General features: G+C 41.6%; 1 protein-coding gene across 1 annotated transcript in view; it reads right to left on the reverse strand.

The window, feature by feature from the left end:
* The window catches only part of LOC116399526 (protein kinase C zeta type-like), a gene marked incomplete at its 5' end in the record, with an annotated part of 48,300 nt that overhangs the window by 21,733 nt on the left and 8,009 nt on the right, over positions 1-18,558 (reverse strand). Inside the window, 7 exons of the mRNA XM_031876740.1 lie at positions 2,027-2,116; positions 3,645-3,724; positions 8,039-8,158; positions 9,194-9,281; positions 9,458-9,593; positions 11,938-12,024; positions 13,267-13,364. Of these exons, the coding sequence (XP_031732600.1) occupies positions 2,027-2,116; positions 3,645-3,724; positions 8,039-8,158; positions 9,194-9,281; positions 9,458-9,593; positions 11,938-12,024; positions 13,267-13,364 (699 nt within the window). The remainder of the gene's footprint in view (positions 1-2,026; positions 2,117-3,644; positions 3,725-8,038; positions 8,159-9,193; positions 9,282-9,457; positions 9,594-11,937; positions 12,025-13,266; positions 13,365-18,558) is intronic.

Genomic DNA, 18,558 nt, shown 5'->3' on the forward strand with positions numbered 1-18,558 from the left:
ACACACACACACACACACACACACACACACACACACACACACACACAGGGCTCTACCTCACTCCTGTGCCTGTTCAAACATCACAGGAGGGTGTTCTCTGTTCTGTGTTGTTTAAGCTCTTGATATAAACAGTAGATCCATACTATCAAGTGTGACAAAGGGAAATGAGAATGTGAGATGACAGCTGTACCCTGTTCTCTCAGCTGATTGGCATTGACTGTGGGCATGCAGTGTTTACACTCTCTTTGTTGTTACATTAGTTGTGACAAACCCCAGATCAGTTGTCAGCAGCTGTCTGTCAGGAAGCAACACCCACCCTGATCCCACCAATGATGAACTATATGCTAAGTGAATATGTGTCACCTTCCACCTCAGTTCTGTTTGAACTGAGAGATAATATTGTGGAAGTTGCAACCCCAGTATTTCCTTCTTTTGCTCTCTGAATTTGTGAGGGAGTTGTTTGCGTGCAGCTGCTTTGGACTGTCTTGGACCATGGCTGCTAGGGAAGTGTATCACTAAGTAGCCTACACTTGGTTTCCTCTGGCACAAATCAGTCGATGAGTTAGTAAACTTGATGTGTTTTCCACTCGGTTCGGTTTATTTCACAAAGAAATAATTGAGGTCATCGGAAACTGTTTGGACAAGGGCAGGCACTTTCAAAACATACTTGGAAGGTGATTGGATGAACCATCTGTCAATCAGATTCCTTCTGAAGACAGTGAGGAGAAGAGAGAAAACATCTTTTCCATAGAGAAAAGTCTTCAGTGTCGTTCTTTGTTCTTCCTTCAATGAAGAAATGCTCTCCAGTCCTGATAGAACTGATGCTTTTGCTGCATCTACGCTAACCTCTTCAGGAGCCGCCATTGTTTAGAACAAACTCTCCTCTCCGTGTCGTCACACACACACATAAGCCACGCATAGCTTCTACAGATATGTATGTAATTATTTCATGATCTCATGACATCCCAAGAATCAAGCTGCTGTGCAAGGTATGAAAACTCAACTCAGTTGAGCAAAAGGTTGATAATGCAATCGTATAAAAAAACAAAACAGCACTTGGAAATTATCTTGTGGAATAATTGCTCGATTTGAGAAAACACATAGAGATCTAAATATTAGTATATATGAACTTCATGAGTAATGTCTGTTTAGTGGACTGCACTAAACATAGTGCACTTTATTTTGTCAAAACTTAGGACATTTTAGTTGTGTGTGTGTGTGTGTGTGTGTGTGTGTGTGTGTGTGTTACAACAGACTGAAAGAATCTACACCACAGACTAACTAATCATTCAGGAGCTGGATTCACTCAAATATTGCTGACTACGTGGGTTTACATCGACACATTATTATCTGAGGGGAGACGTAGATGTTGATGATGATGCACTTATTCGTACAGATTACACGTTAACTGAAGGTCATACATGTCAGCTTGCTGCCTTGCCTCTTTTCATGTTCGTCCAAGCTGTTTTGTTGCTGATTCTACTTTTCATTCATTATTTTCCCTCCAACGACGGGTGATGTTTGCTAACATTACACACATAACATTGATGAAACTCAGGTCAAAGTCAACTTGCTGAAGAGATATTTTGTTCACAGATATGTAGGTTTTTGTATTTAAACTCATTTGTCACAGTATTAACACATTACTAAAACAAATGTCAAAAAAAGGTCAAAATGTCATCATTTATGTTGTTTCGGAGCTTACCTGATTTAGTTTGAATGTTTTCTCTCTCATGTTTTTTTGCTGACACTGGTGGTCTGTAGGCTTACATTTTGTAGCAAAAGCTTGTTGTCAAAGCAGACCATCTACTACGACTATGTCGTCTATATGTTTTGAGAAAGGCTATATAAGATAAGATGGACTTCTCCCGGCTCCTTTTGTGAGCATGAAATGTGTTTATTTTGAAAAATGACAGTGTATATTTTGTTGGAACATGATGTGTACACCCAAAAGAAATGCAAAAAAACAACAATTTAAGAATCATATCATGATATTTGTTTCTCTCCTCACTCACTCTGCTCTTACCTGGTCCCAGTCTATACTGCGGAAAAATGTGTGTGCCTTGATATCTGTGAAGCCCGTCTGGACCTGGCATCCCAGCCGCTCCTTGGGATCCTGTTGGGACCAAGACAGCTGGTCAGGAACACAAACAGGAGACATATTTCATGCAATGTGAAGTTATTCATTAGAACGTAGATGTAGACGAATGCAGACTTACTGTCAGGTGGATTCTACTTTACGTGGACACTAATAAAGTCCAGGGCGGACGATGTTGAGATAGCATTTCTCTTAATATACTTTAGAGGTTATGTAGTCTTAACAGAATGAAGCAACGTGGACAATTAGTAATAATGCAGGCCACACAGGTTTGCATCACACCCTGCATGTGTACATGAAGCCCCCTGTAACTGCTTAACTTGGACTGGGCGCTTTTCATCACAACAATTATGGTGATGCCCTACAGAGGCACAGTGCATGTGAAAGGCTGCCTGCGGGACCAGAAGTAGCCTCGTGCATCAGAGCTACACCATGACGACACACACACGAAACCTTGTTGCAAAAAACATGAAACCTGGGGCTGAAATGCATAAACACTTCTGCACATGTACACACAGAATAAATGAGAATGCTCTGTAATCATTCTACAACTGGAGATTGAATCATGTATATGTCTTAAAGGGCCACACCAGTGATTTTACATGTTGTAGTTCATTTACTACACAACATTTTTGCTGCTGAAACTTTAACAACATTTTCAGAATTGTGAGTGTTTTTTGTTTCAGGTAATTGTCTTTCATTCGTTTCACTAAGGTATAAAATTTAGAGTCTTGAAACTTGTTTGATTAAAATGAGAACTCTGGTGTTATTCTATACATTTGTTTTTATCGACAAATTTCCAGTAAACCCTAAAACAATGTGTCCAAGTTGTACATTCGTTCATACTTTCTGACTTCACAACCCTCTCTGTGAGGCCACAAGCCCACTGGATCCTACTGAAGTCACAAATCGTTTTCTAGCTCACAAATAAATAGTTTCATTTTGTAAAAAGGCTCAGTCATTTCCTCAAACACCTGGTCACTCTAGGTTTTAACAAATGTTACTCCAGCAGGAGGAAATATTGCATTTCTTGGGGACTATTTTCAGCAGCGGATGAATCCACATTTGGTGCTCTAATGAGTATTTGTGGCAGCGGGCCGTCGTATGTGGGATTGAGTCAAAATGTACTAGTGTGTGTTGATGGTGATGAAGGAACATGTCAGCCAGTGCAACAGTGTTGCTCATTGATGTGTTTGTAATAGTTTTGAACAACAATGGCACAGAGAAATAAGACCGCATCATGTAGCGTCTTTATCCAAAGTGCTTTACAGAAGAATACAAACATCCGAGGGTGAACAAGAAAGTTCATTTACGTGAAGACGCCAACAGAAAAATCTCAATGGAGAGATGATGAGATTTAGGAACTCCTGTCGATAAGGGCTGAAGCGGAAAAAGTCGGAACTATTCAAGGAATGGCAAGAGACTCGGTTGTATATGCATAAATAACGAGCCGTCTATGTGACCGTGGTGTTTTTGCGCAGCATTGTACACAGAGAGAAAGAGAGGGGGGGGGGGGGGGGGCTGACTGGGAGTGGAATGCTCTCACCTTGTTGAGAAAGCCCTTGAGCACGCTGGCAGCTTTCACCGACAGAGACCTTGGGATGCGAATGGGCTTCTCAAGAATAACTGTTGGCGGAAAGAAAAGAAGGACAGACAGAGAGACAGCGACAGAGAGAGAGAGAGAGAGAGAGAGAGAGAGAGAGAGAGAGAGAGAGAAAAGGACAAGCGTGAGTAGGGAGGAGGATGATTCACAGTCCAACCTGCCTGTGGGTGACCATGTCTGCTGAGTGGGAGTCAAAGGAAGGGAGGAGATACAGAGGACACTGTTTTGTTATTTTTTCTCACTTATGATGGGTTAGACACAGCCTTGAGACTCCCACAGCTCAACAATGTCATACAAACGATGAACAAAAAAATCTTTGAAAAATTGTTTATCGAAATAAAAGGATGTAGAGTGCTGCCTCACACATTAGCGAGAGAATGTGTGAGGCAGGAAGAGAGGAGACACTGAGCGCACCTAGCGGGTGTAAGGTCGGGCCCAAGAGGTTTGTTTTCGGTCAAACTTCTGCTTCCAAGGTAAAGGATCATTAGACTGTTTTTTTCCAAATATATTTCAGTTATTCAAATTGTACATGTTCTAAAATGAATACCACCTTGTCCCATGTTTGCCAGCAGTCTGTCTGTCTGTCTGTCTGTGTAAAGATGTGGGGCTGGCATGTGCAGCACTGATAGCCAAAGCAGAGTCTGGCACAGGGTCTAGCTAGGTGCCATATGGCTGGGTGGCATCCTATAGTGAAAAGGTTGGTTTCCGTTGGGAGGAATTCATCGAGGAACCTGCTGCTCTACCAGTAAGACCACCACGAGGATGGTACTGGTGGCAGATGCTAGCCACGGTGCCATGCTATGCTCCCGACAGTCACAGCAGAGACATAATGCGTCACACAAGGCTGCTGTAGTACGGAGGAATTTCTGTTATAGAGGAGTGTGTGGGTGGCTGTGTGAGAGAGGGAAGAGGTGAAGGAGTGTGCTATGTAAGGGTACCATATGGCTCGAGGAACACAAATGCAAATATGACAGATATTAGAGAGGTTCCTCTACCCTGAGGGTGAGATCACACCGAGAAGGGTGTTATGGGTAAGAGGTGTGCTGTTGAACGAGCACACCTCCTGAATCCCATCAATGCTTTAGTGTGGACCGTCAGTCTGGAGGCAGCTTTGAAACATGTGAAAAATCACAAAAGATCATACTCAAAATCTGTACAAGTATTTAAAGAAAGTTCAGCAAATGACCCTCATTCATGTAGTTTGCAGCCTGGAGAATACAGCGTGTTCCAGCCTGAGGGCCATGTGCATGGATGTGCATTTGGAAACATTCGAGTGACTCAACGCGCTTCTTTGTGTAGATCAGTGGAGATTTTTACACGTGCATCTGCAGAATTGTAATTTCCTTAACATTTGACGGCTGTAGCGCACAAAGACACTAAGCACACAGATGAATGTAATAGAAGTGCTGCTTTGCTTGATGTCAGTGGCATTGACACATTTTCTTTGCACAGAGCAAGGACTGAGAGCTAACCAGATGCACATAATAATATTATGAGGAAGGACTCGCAACTCTATAAAGTTATTACGGCAAGAATCCTTTTATCCTTCATTCTGACACCAGGTAAGAGTACTCCATTTACATTTACAGTCATCGACCAGGCTGGATGATGCATACACTGAGCTACAATGATGAGAATACGGAATGGAGCTTCAACACATCTTCTGTGGAAACAGAAAGGGGATGTCACTTAATGCTACATCACTCTACATTACAGTCTATGCATGAGTCCAGACTCTGTTGGTGATACGGCTCATTTTGTTACGCCAGGCTTTCCAAGTAGAAGTGAATGCTGGCTGTCACATTTCTACATCCGTCTCGTTATACCATTAAAATCATAATTATGAAACAATGTTCCAACAACAATAAACATGCTCATGCAGTCTGACTGATGGAGAACAGAGTCCTGTGTTTTGGGGAGCCTCAGTGTGGTTATTTGGCGCCATCTCAGTTTAAATGAAAATGCCATCAGCTGGCAAATGAAGCAAAGCAGAGAGAAAAAATAATAATAAAAACACTGAACTGTTCCACACATGCATCCTAAATCTGTAATAGAGGCCACAGTTGATGAGGGGTGTGGGAGCGTGCATTACAGCATGTGCATGCAGCAGTACATCATTACATGAATTCTCAAATAGTAACCCATCCCTTGTTCACACACATGTGCTTTAACAGCATTTTGTTACAGTCGTGTTATCTTTAAGACTTTAGGAAAACCCGATGCTTTTTGCCTGACCACAATGCATTTCTGCACTCATCCAATGGGGTCATAAGAGTTTAATCTACCAGAAGGTGGAATTTTCTCAGCCTATAAAAGGACCATGTAATCTGTCAACAGAAAAACACACATCACTGAATTAAACAAGACACTTTTATCAACAGAGATTATGAAAAAAAACAAAAGTATGAATGGAGGTTCTCTTACTATTATTTCCCCCGGCCGTATCAGGCTTTCACACGTAAATATAACGATACGTTTACTCAAATGCCAAGAGATTTCACAGACTTGAATAAAACAAGAGTGGCAAACTAAAACCAATGAACATTTGAGAGAAATAAACGTAGCCCTGTTTGTGAGATCCCTCCATTTTAATGCAGCATGCCAGAACCATCTAAGCCTCGATGTATACACGTAAACCTTCACAGCCCAGAGCTGATTGTTATTCTGTTACATTATTCCTCACTCTCACAATATCAGTTATGTGTCACAAATGGCTAAATTAACATCTTTTTGTTTAAATGGCGCTGAGCAGCCTGCCATGTGCTCTTAATATTCAGATCTGATTCCCCACTATTCCCCTATACTCCTAACCCTTAAAGCTTAGAGGATGGGGTACATGCCTGCTGATGAAACAGGGACTGATATTGTTTACTATGGGTGGAGGATAAACAAGACTAGGTGGAAGAAACCATGTGGCTGGACTGCGTGTGATCGGGGTGCTAAATTGTGACAGGGATAGTCAGCAGTGTCTGGATATGAAATGTTCATCTGCAGTTTTCTGGAGCATATCATTAATTCAACAATATAATCATGCTACTTTCTATAATGTCTTGTTCTGCACTTCTCCAATTTCTTCTTTACAGTTTTTTGGACTTCATCTTTATCTTCTTTGCTCGGCTGCTGAAATGTCCCCATGGGACTAGTTCAGTATCTTTCTCTCTCTCTCCGATCGTCAACCGTCCTCACGACAGATATGCCTCTGGGGTCAAGGAGCTATATTTCTAGTGTTCTGGTGTATCCAGCAGATACTTCCTTTACCTTGAGCTGCTCGTTGTCTACAGTTTGATTAAATGTGAGATGAGAGACCAGTATGACTGGATTCTTTTCACAAGTAGCCAGTTAATACTATCTTGACAACTGAAGTCACTGAAAAATTCCAATATTTACAATTACAATTAAACAATGATTAATGCGTTTACTCTTTCTTGTCTCAACTCTCAACTCGTTAAATACCGATGCTTGGGGCTCTACACTTCAAACTATGTCGCTCTGACTTCCCCTCCAGTGTTCGTTTTGGACGTGTCAGAGACGACGTGACAAGTTGTCGCTCGTGTTTTCATAAAGTCTTTCAAAATAAACTTCTGTGTTCATAGGAAACGTATAGTTTGCCCTCATCACATACATACAGTCTCTTTTCAAAAGAAAATTCTGATAGTAAAACTGTTATGTAACACGAACAGCAGTCTCCTGGGTAAGAGTCCTGTGTTTGCTTGACACCACTATCACCAAGATTTTCCTTGAATGAAACTATTGGCCAGACTGCCATGCACTCTAGTATTAGACATTTTCCATTTCCTTTAGGCAGATGTCAACACAATTTTAAAAGAACATTCATGCTGCCCAAAAGAATAAACCCTTTAAATATGAGCCCAGCCATTATTTGCAAATGTATGATAGCTTCTTGAGATGTATATTTATGTTGGTATTGTTGCTTTTACAAGGCGGAATAATGCCTCAAAACTAAAAAAAGAAAACAAATAAATCAGTTAAAAAATCTCAACATATGCAAATATTTACTAAAAAGTGAAGTCTTCTAGCAAAGGCTTGCAAAGTGACAACTGGTCTTTCCCAGTTGAAAGCCCTTTCCCCTGAAGCTTTGTTCCTACTATGGTCATGACCCGCCCCATGCTGCCTCTGATTGGCTAGTCCTTGTTGCCTTCCTTGGTTGGGTTGGTTAGGTTGAGAGTGGTTGGGGTTAGGGTAGGAATATCAGGGTAATCAGACGCAGAGTAGGAAGAGAAATATGACTTCCTGGACAGCAGTGCCATGGTACCTCCTCTTGCAGTGTGTATCTAACAGGTATAAACCCTGGGTATTGTTACATTCCTCTGCCTCACCTTGAAAGAGGTACTCCTCTGTGTTCATGTCGGGATTGTCGGTGATAATGTCGAATGGGGACCTCCCAGCCATCATCTCAAACATCAGCACGCCCAGAGCCCACCAGTCCACACTGAAGCCTGGGACGGCACACAACAATAAGACATGTGGCATGAAAAGACTCACTTACCAGACACTTATCAGTATTAATCACAAACTGAGGCTGGTTTGGTAACTAGTAAAAACGTTTTCTATGGACATGCACTGCCACAGAAGCCAGGCTCAGACTGCAGGAGTTTTAAAATCCTAACCAGTTTAGAAATTGTTTTGCATCACACATTTGGGAGAATGCTCACAGATGCTCTTCTCTTTAATCTCAAACACGTACACAGTATAAGATCTGAAAATAATGGTGCATCACACACTGCAGGATTTTATTAATATTATCATGCAACGCACCACCTCATGTGATCTCTCTTACGTGATCTCTCTTACGTGATCTCTCTTACGTGGTTTCATTAGGGAGCAGATGTGAAGACTGAAAACTCTCTGTAGCAATGCTTTGCAGTTAGAAAAAACAAAAGCAGAAGTCTAAATGAGTCGGGATGAGAAATGGCTGGTCAGTTTTAATACCCGTTAACATTGGAATGCTAAAAAACGTTAGCCTTAAGGGCTAGAATGTTTACGGTTTTCATCCGCTTGGAAACATCGTCAGCTGCTCCGGCTTGTCTTTCTCATTGGCTATCGTGGTCCCACTCGAATCAGGTACCGATGTAATCATCAAGACTTTATCTCCTAAATATCACACGTTTGAAAATAACCGGGGCGGCTCCGATTAAAGAGTGAACAGCTTGGAAACCCTTCACATTACCAGATAATCTGGGCCTAACATCGGGACCGACGAAGGTGCTGGACTGGATTTCCCCCCCGATTGTCGGGAGGGGTATATCGGGGATAAACCACCCCTGAACTCCTTTAGTCTGAGCCCGGTTTTAGGCCACAAAAGTTGCCCAATGCAGTTTAGGTGGTGTAGTGCATGATTTAAATCCATCCTTCATTACCTTTTCATTCAAATTTTAAGATTCACCATCAGAAGTTTAGAAACAAAAATACGAGTTGTTGGGATCAGCGTTTGGACATGAATTGATCCGACCCACTGGGACTCCTGTACTCACCGTAGTCCTCTCCTCTGAGAATCTCGGGTGCAATGTAGTTGGGTGTTCCACAGAAGGTACTAGTGGTGTCACCTGGTCTAATCCCCTCCTGAAGGGTTCCAGTGATATAAGAAAAAATAATATGATGTATAAGAACCAGAACAGTGGACAGAAAAGCAGAGACAGAGGCCCCGTCAGTGTAGTCAATACAGACATTGTATTCTTGATAACCTCTACGCCAACCGTCCACACAGCTGACTGAAGGAAAATCAATCGGTGTCTTACCTTGCACATGCCGTAGTCTGTGAGCTTGATGTGTCCCTCGTGATCCAAGAGAACGTTGTCCAGCTTCAGGTCTCGGTAAATGATGCCCTTTTCATGCAGGAAGTTCAGAGCGATACAGATTTCAGCAGCATAAAATCTGTGAAGGAGAAGAGAAAAATGCAGGGAATGATGAGCTGTCCACTGGTGCCACCATCAGGCCAAAGAATTAAACCAGAAAACGACACATCGCCATGGTTGCACATGTTGTGTTGGTGTCATATGACCATCACACTCACAGGGGTCATTAATTCAGCCACAGACATAAACAGGGATTGAACTGCAAAACAAGTTTTAAAATCAACTTGATATTGTTATTTTTGTTATTGATTTGTTATTGTTATAGATTCCATGTTTGAAAATGGCTCATTGAGAAGATTGCCATAGTTGCTGAGCTCATGCTCCCAGAGGATGAACCCTTTCCATTCTGAACTCTCTGAGCTTTCCTCTAGAGCCACGGTGGAAGAAACAAAACACCGGCACACACAGATAAACGTGTTTCAGCTAGAAGCTGTCATCAGCGATGTTACTGTGAAACTGACAATGGCTACAATCTTGCTCACAGCTGGCTAATGCTATGCTATGATTGGACAGTCTGCGCCCAAGGGGCGGGGCATAGCGAAGGTTACTTAAGAAAATGTAAATCTTTGTACATACGTACTTGGCGTAGAAATGTTAACGATCTAAGGAAGTTTGTTGCCTTAACGCCGTGTGCTCCAGTATGCTTTAGACCAAATGGTTATTGGTTATTGAGGTATAAAGGGCTTTCATAAGTACATCTATGATCAATCTGGTTATAGTGAACATTGACATATTTATAGAACACATTACTCTTAAAAGCCTCTAGTTTTGAACCTTAATTGGGTGTACTTGGTGTGCATCAGTGAGTCAATAGCATTTCCTCTCCATGTGTAGGTAGTGTGCATTCTGTCTCTAGGAGATAAGCCTTCATTAACAGTGACGAGCCTCTCGCTGTCTGCCTGCTGTAAACCCATGAATGTCAAACACTGAGGGAAAGACTGCAGCGGAGGAATGTTTGACAGAGAACACACAAATCCCACATCGCTCCCCCACGTTTTTCACTGTGACAGCCTCCATTGTACACCGTTGTTTCACTGCTGGCATCAGACTGATAGGAGCTGCGTCCTATCAGCAGCACCATCCACCGCCCACCGGCCCGCCTCCCCCACGTTGTGGGGGAAATGTGGCAGAGCTCTCTCCAAGAGCGCTGCTCATGAATATGTACAATCATTATGAGTGATTAACATGCTGCTTTGAATATGTACAGCCACTGTCTCCAGAATACAGATTGCAGGGGCCGATAGGGGCCCAACGGTGCCTCTCTAAATCACTCAGCCTTTGATCCAGCATTTATCAGAGCCACAGTTGGAATGCCCTGCAAGTACAGAGGCACAATGAATTATGGGTGCTCATTATGTTTCTCAGAGGTGGAAAAACACGTGTTAAGTTGAATTTTGGCAGCGTTGCCGCTTCCATGAAGAACTGCTAAAGCATCCCATTGAGCATACGTTTGTAAGGAGTCCTTCGAAGAAGTATGGTAGGAACATTTTAGACTGAGTGCAAACAAGGTGCATATAAAAGCATCTTCCACCATCTTCCACTCAATCTAGCAGTCCTACACGGCAAAAAGCCAGATGCTTTTATGAAACTGATGGTTTATGAAAGGCAAAAAAGAAAGACACTGCACACACATTACTGTACGTGAAATGAAAAGGAGTACCAAGAATCGTGGGATCACACATGGAAATCCATCTTGTCAGGCTTCATGTCATGCGTTTGTGACTGGTAAGCCAGAGCATGGACCACTCAGAGTCCTGTGAGGAGCTACTGGCAGCTATGGGTGTGGCTCATGTGTGTGTGACGACACAGAGAGACCGTTTCTTCGAAACAACAATGGCGGCTCCTGAAGAGGTTAGCGTTGATGCTGCAATAGCATCAGTTTTATTAGGACTGGAGAGTATTTCTTCATTAAAAAGAAAAGCAAAGAATGACACTGAAGACTTTTCGACATGGAAAAGATGTCTTCTCTCTTCTCCCGACTGGCTTTAGCAAGAGTCTGATTGTATTTTTTGAGGGTGCCTGTCCTTTTCCAAACAGTTTCTAATGATGGCTTCTCAGGTGCTTCTGTGTAACAAACCGTCCAGCGGGTCAGGTTAGCTGACTAAGCCATACTTAACCAAAATGCGCCCACTTCTCTGTCCCCCTCTGATCATGGAGCATATCCCTGGAGGCCTCACTGCAGTAACTTGGTCCTGATATTTATTTTTATTACAGTATAACATTTGATAAAGTTGAAAATATAAAGCCACTTCACTTTATATATGTTTAAAAATGCTAGCTGGACATGTTTCATCTCTGATATGAGTTATGATCCTGACAAACGTTTCATTTTTCCATGTGGAAGTAACTATACATGTGTTTACCTTGCATGCTCTTCAGGCAGCTTCCTTTGTCGTTGCATATGAAACATCAAGTCCCCGCCTTTCACATATTCAATCACCAGAAATAACCTGCAAACCAGAGAGTGATGAGAAAATCCATCACAACACCATTAATGCTGTTTAGGACTGGATTGTTTTAACAAAAAATGTGAAAAACAAAGAGATGTATAATGACATATCAGATATAGAAACGATATCAGACACAAAAGAGCTCCTGTGCTTGTGACTTTGATTTAAAGCAATCTGTTTCTTGAGAAGGCATATATTTTACTTCTAAATTATTTCCAACAGATATGTTGCATGTTGAGTCTGCCAATAGTTCATGTTTTCTTTTTCATTTTCCTAACAAATCCATTGAAGAGACCAAAACCAAGTATGAGTTCACCCACTAGCAAGTAGTGCTGTTGTGGTCTGATATACAGTAGTTTATGCCTCGATGATATATGCAAATGATATCGGAAAATGTATTAATGTATTAGAAATGCCTCTTATACAGCCTGAAATGCTGGAGTGGGTATCGGTGTGAAGCGAGTCTATGCACCGATCCAATATCATGTCATCAGAATATTTATCAGCTCATTTATGCTACACAGGAACAACAGCACGTGTCACCTGCTACTTGATCTGTACACCCTGCCAGATTGCTACTGAGCATGTGCAACTGTGATGAGTTAACGAGTGAGCCACCTCGCTTCTTTCTCATCTCTGCCACATGAACAGTGCCGATCCGACGAGGTGCTATCAGAGAGTGTAACTTTACCCGGCGCTAGAAAAATGTCAGCGACTTAGCAATATCTTACACTGGAACATCCCACCAGTAAAATGGTGATGTGGTTTTAACGCTGGTATCAGATCGGTACTCTATCGGCTGATACGCAAGTTCAGGTATCGGAATCGGGAATGAAAAAGTTTCATTGGAACATGTCTACCATGGTATGGCTCGTCTTTGCCTTTTTAATAGTTTTTGGACATCCTTTTGAAAATATCACCACACAAGACAGTGCAAGATGGCCAAAAACATTTAGTATGGAGAAAGGAAGGCTCTACATACGTCCAGTTTAATAAAGACGCCTAGCTTTTGATCACTAGACCTTCATCGGACCAAATGTTTGATTAAAAACTTGAAATGACATTGAGCAGAGCGCAGCTGTGCTTTTTCATGCAAGTTCAAACTAAGGGTAAATCAATGCAGAAGGCCCTCAGGAGGGTAATATTTCATATTACTGAAAAGTACAGTCAGGTATAATGAGCTGCATAAGAAATGTATTGGCTTTAAATGCAGTGTGAGTGTCAGTCTTATTGTGATCTTACCGACTTTCTGTCTGGAAACAGGAGTGGAGCCCAACTAAGAATGGATTGGTGGACGCCTGCTCGAACACGTGCTTCTCCGTCTGCACCCAGTCGATATCCTGGAGGGATGAGGAGAGAAGGAGACAGAGATGGCATGAGGGGAAGATAATGTATTGACAATCAATTTGTCTGATCAATAGACATTCTCTGTGGTTAAACAGACAGAGGAAGATACACCATGCTACAAATAAAAAGTGTAGGTAGAACAATCCTCACATTCAGGATTATTCTCTCTTTCAGTATATATATACACAGTATATAGATGGTAAATGTACTTGCATTTGTTTAGCATCTTTCTAGTCTACTGATCACTCAAAGTGCTTTCCCCTACATGTCATGATTCACACATTCACACACTGCCCATCACAACTAATCTAATTCACACTCACACCCATTCATACACTGACGGCACAGCCTTCAGGAGCAGTTTGCGGTAGTTCACTGCTACATGTGGATTGGACCTGCCGGGAATGGACCTGCCGATCTTTCATTGTAGGTAATGAAAGCTTTAAACAAGTTGAAGATTAAAAACTACTAACAATTACACGCCGTGAGAACACCATAATCCAACAAAACTTCTTTCTTTTATCTTCAACTGATATTAACAATGGGGTTATGCTGCCAACAAACATTAGAAGCAATGATGATCAGGTATCCACCATGGACATGACAGGTAAAGTGGACATTCATCAAGAATTGCCTTCTCATCATTATCCCCAAGATTATGGTTATTAGGGGACGGACCGTATCATTTTGAAAACAACCGCTGTGCTTATGATCAGTCAAGATATTGAAATAAAGTGAGATACACCTGAATGCCAGATGACATCAGTCAAGGAGAAGCTGGGGACCCAGCAATAAAAACCAGTGTGTTCGTCACAGCTGTACCAGGTACAGAAGACCTGATAGAGCAGCCATTGACCCAACTTGGAATGAGGTCAAGAGAGCACCAGCCTGGATTTTCAAAGCGAAAGACGACTCAAGCAGCTCGAAACCACAAATGTGGCCTATAGACTGTGTGTCTCTTCATTAGTAAGCAAGCAACTCACTTGGAGAAAGGGAAAATAGAACTACTCACACTTCTTCACTAACAGCGGTCTACAGATGGCATGGTGTATAAAGATGGTAAATGGGCTGTACTTGTATCGCGCCTTTCTAGTCTTCCTACCACTCAAAACTCTTCAACACTACATGTCATCATTCACACCCATTCACACACTGATGATAGAAGCCACCATGCAAGGTGCTACCTGCCCATCAGGCCCCACCACAATCGGCACAGCCTTCGGGAACAATTTGGGGTTAACTGTCTTGCCCAAGGACACATCAACATGGACTACAGGAGCCGGGGATCGAACCGCCGATGTTCTGATTGAGGGACGACCCGCTCGTGCTGTGGTACAGAAGAAGTAATCGGCTTTTCTCTATTTCAGACACAATAATGGCAAACTCACTGGTTTTAATGGTGCAAGGGTGTACAAGTCTTGCTAGCTAGCTAAAGAGGGACTGATTTTGTACTTACAACAGCATTGATGACTCGTGTGGATTATTTAACTACAGTACGATGTAGTAGTTTACCCCTGGAGCAAAAATTGGAAATAAAATGCTTGGCTGGATGAATTTATCATATCTCAAGAAGGAAAAGATTTAAAAAAAAAAATAATAATTCAACAACGAGTGGTTCAAAAGGAAAACTTAATTTAAAAAAAGCCCTGTTCTGCTTTCCATTTTGGAGAGGAAACTGTCTGGACAGCAAGTGGATTCAAAGACTTGAAACATCTCTTAGAAAGGCTGGTAAAACACCAGAGTTTTGCATCATATGTGGATAATGCCTTCAAGTTATGCTTACTGGTAGCAATGAACATTGACTCAGCTTGATGGTGCGTACAGATGTGGCATTGAACAATACAACCGTCCCATTGAAGAAAACAGGTATGTTCTTGGCTGAATTATAACATGTATACAACTTTGTGGAAAGTGCAGATTGCCTTGTGCGGACATGACGAGTCTGCCAGCTCGTTAAACAGACATTATTCAAGACAAACATGTACAATGTTTACAAGGATGAGGTTGCTCAACAGATGACAAATGCACCTTTCGTTGCTGGTCATGAGCAGACTATTTGATGTTGAGAGATCTTTAACGTTGTCCTTTGGTGGTCCTATATGTTGGTATGGTTGATATGTCGTCAGATCTGCATTGTGTGGTTTCAGAAGGCTTTATTGTTCTTGAATTGTGTCATCACAGAAGACTCTGCACCAAGGAATTTATGGATTACAGGTCGTGTCCTATATACAACTCCCAAGGTGGAAATTAAAACGAGCACCAGCACATTGGACTGGCCAATAACTAAGTTATGCATGCTAATGCCCACTGAGTAATTGAAATGGACATTCAGCAGGGGCCAACGGTAAAGATTGAGCCCCAACAAGGAGACAACTCCAATACTCACAAGGGTCCATAGTCTCTGTATTTCATAGTAATGATGGGGAAGCTCTATTATGAATTGATGTGATAATTGTAAAGCTGCACATGCATATGACATTTAGGAGCTGAAACAGATTTTTTATCGTGGTTATGTAAATATGATTGAATTTAGTAGTATTGTTTCAGGCAAAGACATGACAGGGCTTGAATTATTTAAGTAGGGTTTGTTTAGTTTTGAACTGAATGGTGTAGCACTGTGGATAGGTAGAGGTGGCAAGCAGGAGGTTTTTAGGGAAAATGCTGACAAATTTGGTTTAAAGCAGGTTTTTTTGTTAAACAAATCCATGTTGTGAATTCCTGAAGTGATTAAATCTATTTTCTTTTAATGAATGATTTGCTTTACCTAAAACGCTACAGAAGTATTGGGATCACTTGGACCACGCGAGTCAGAAACAACCCGCACCCACCACTGGAATCTAATTAAAGCAGCGGAGTAACCTTAACCACTGACAGTTAGTAAAGAAAGAGAACCGATAGTATCTTTACTCTCAAATCCATTTCCTTTCATTATCATGTCAGCTGTGGTTTTAGCTGTTCATACTTCACTTATAGAGAAGTATGAGTGTCTAGCCTGAGGCTGGGTGGTTTTATGCCAATTTAAAATGTCATTAAGTTGATGATAGTTAATGTTTTATGTAATCTATAATATAACGTGTCAACATTTTGAGTTCCCCCACGCTGTGCTCCAACTCCATATGGTTCATTTATGACATCAATAGAGGCCCCATACAGAGCGCTCCATAACAAATTCCTTCTGGTCAACTCATTATTACTGGAGGAATTTATAATTATGCAGAATATGCCACTACAACATGTCTCGTGTTGGTTATTTCAGCTCCTCTAGTAGTTTGCAGTCTGTCTGTGAGAGCTAACACAAGCTTCCTCTTATGTCAAGCTACAGACTACCAAAGGGATGAATTATTAAACTAGTGTGCCTGAATAGAGCCATGAATAAATGAACGTCCAATCACAAAATTAGCACTCGATGGTTTCCTTAAAGCCTCTTTATTAGGGAAAAATCTCTTATACAGTCTAATCTGTTTTGGTCTTCAGCTATCACAAAAAAATGTGGATTTCAGCATTAGATTTTAGTATGAAGTGATTATGCGTGGAAAAGAAATAAAACATGTTATCAGTTGATAAGGGGGAGTGGAGGTATGAAGCCGGTGACATGATTTATGCTGTCCTGGATTAGTTGTGCAGATGTTGGATGATGCAGTAGCTCTGGACAGTGATACTGGTTCTACATGAGCCCAGCGGTTTCTGTGCTTAGTTATATGTTGAGCAACAGCACCATCTAGTGGGTTTATGCAACACAAACAGAAAAGTCAGAAGGATTCAGCACTGATCCCTCTCAACTTACTCTTTGATTCTTTGGGTGTTCATTCCTTTAAAAGGTACAGCGGATGCAAAACACAGTGTAACTAGTTCAGTCAGTTCAAAGTCGATTTGAACTAGGAAATGAAAATCACATCAAGGGCCAGATATATATAGTTTTTAACATGCTTTCATCCAATCTAAAACTAAAATAATTTTGACTGTATTGTTGCAAGTCCCATATAGCCTTCCCACATACACTTTGGTCCACATGAAGCCCTTAAAAAGTCAGAAGTTGCTTGGCCATCGTGGCATTTAGTCAAGCAAAATAAGGCCTTCTGGTTACATTCTTACAAGTATACAATGATACAGTTTGGCCTGGATATGACAACGCGAAGGTTGTGTGGGACACTTAATGAAAAGATCTAAGTGAAAGATCTTTGATCATGTAGTTTACATGTCCCATACGGCCGGCCTTCTGGCATACAATCAGCTGCAAATTGGCTGAAGCAAAACTCACATGCAGCCTATTTCAGCATCAACATTCCTTTTTTTGTGCCATTCTTTTTTTGCTTGCTTGCAGACAATGGAAGCGTGACTATCTGTTAGGTTTTGACACATGCCTGTGTGTGCGTCGCTGTGCAGCCCAAAGCTACAAGAAGGCGGGCCTAAAATGTGTTGAGAACCTGAACTGATAACGGGCCGCATCAAAATTTGCGAGGGGCTTGAGTTCGACACTTGTGTGCTGAATAAAAGAAGTGACTTTATATTCCAGTAGTGAACAGGGCAGAGTGGCCGTTAGATCATTTAGTAAAGGCTGCATGTTTTACTAGATTGAAGATCACACTTCAGCTTTTTCTATTTCATTCAACAACGTTTTTGTTGTTGCTCAACTTCAGTGTGAGACCAAACAGGATTTGATTTATTTCCTGAAGCCTTTGTGCAAAATGAAAGAACAGAACTGAAGTGTGGTCTTGGACATTTCCTGATTGGTAGTATGACAACACTAGTGAGTTTAAAGAAAGTCTATACTTGTGCACTTTAGTTCACAGACTGTGCTTTACACAGGAACAATGCACTGACATTCTATCGACTATCAACTGACTGTCAGAGCAACAAATGTGACATGTGAGTAATAAAGTGGTTCAAAAGGACACAGGGCAGCACCTCTGAAGCTTGTCAAAATCTTGTTTGTATAAATGTAAAATAAACAATTTGTCTTTTGGATTCATTCATAATAAATTTGTCAAGCAGCCTCCTGTTTTGTCGTCACAGTGAGGTTGTCCGGTTTGGTGCCATCGTGTCTGTACGGAGACCAAAACCAAAATCTGAACTCGCTGACTCTGTATGGACAACTTGAGCTAAAACCAGACACACTGCATTCGCTGCCTCCATCCATGTATGTGTGTGTGTGTGTGTGTGTGTGTGTGTGTGTGTGTGTGTGTGTGT

This window comes from Anarrhichthys ocellatus, unplaced genomic scaffold (assembly GCF_004355925.1).
Source record: "Anarrhichthys ocellatus isolate YVR2014 unplaced genomic scaffold, GSC_Weel_1.0 scaffold114, whole genome shotgun sequence".
Taxonomy (NCBI): domain Eukaryota; kingdom Metazoa; phylum Chordata; class Actinopteri; order Perciformes; family Anarhichadidae; genus Anarrhichthys; species Anarrhichthys ocellatus.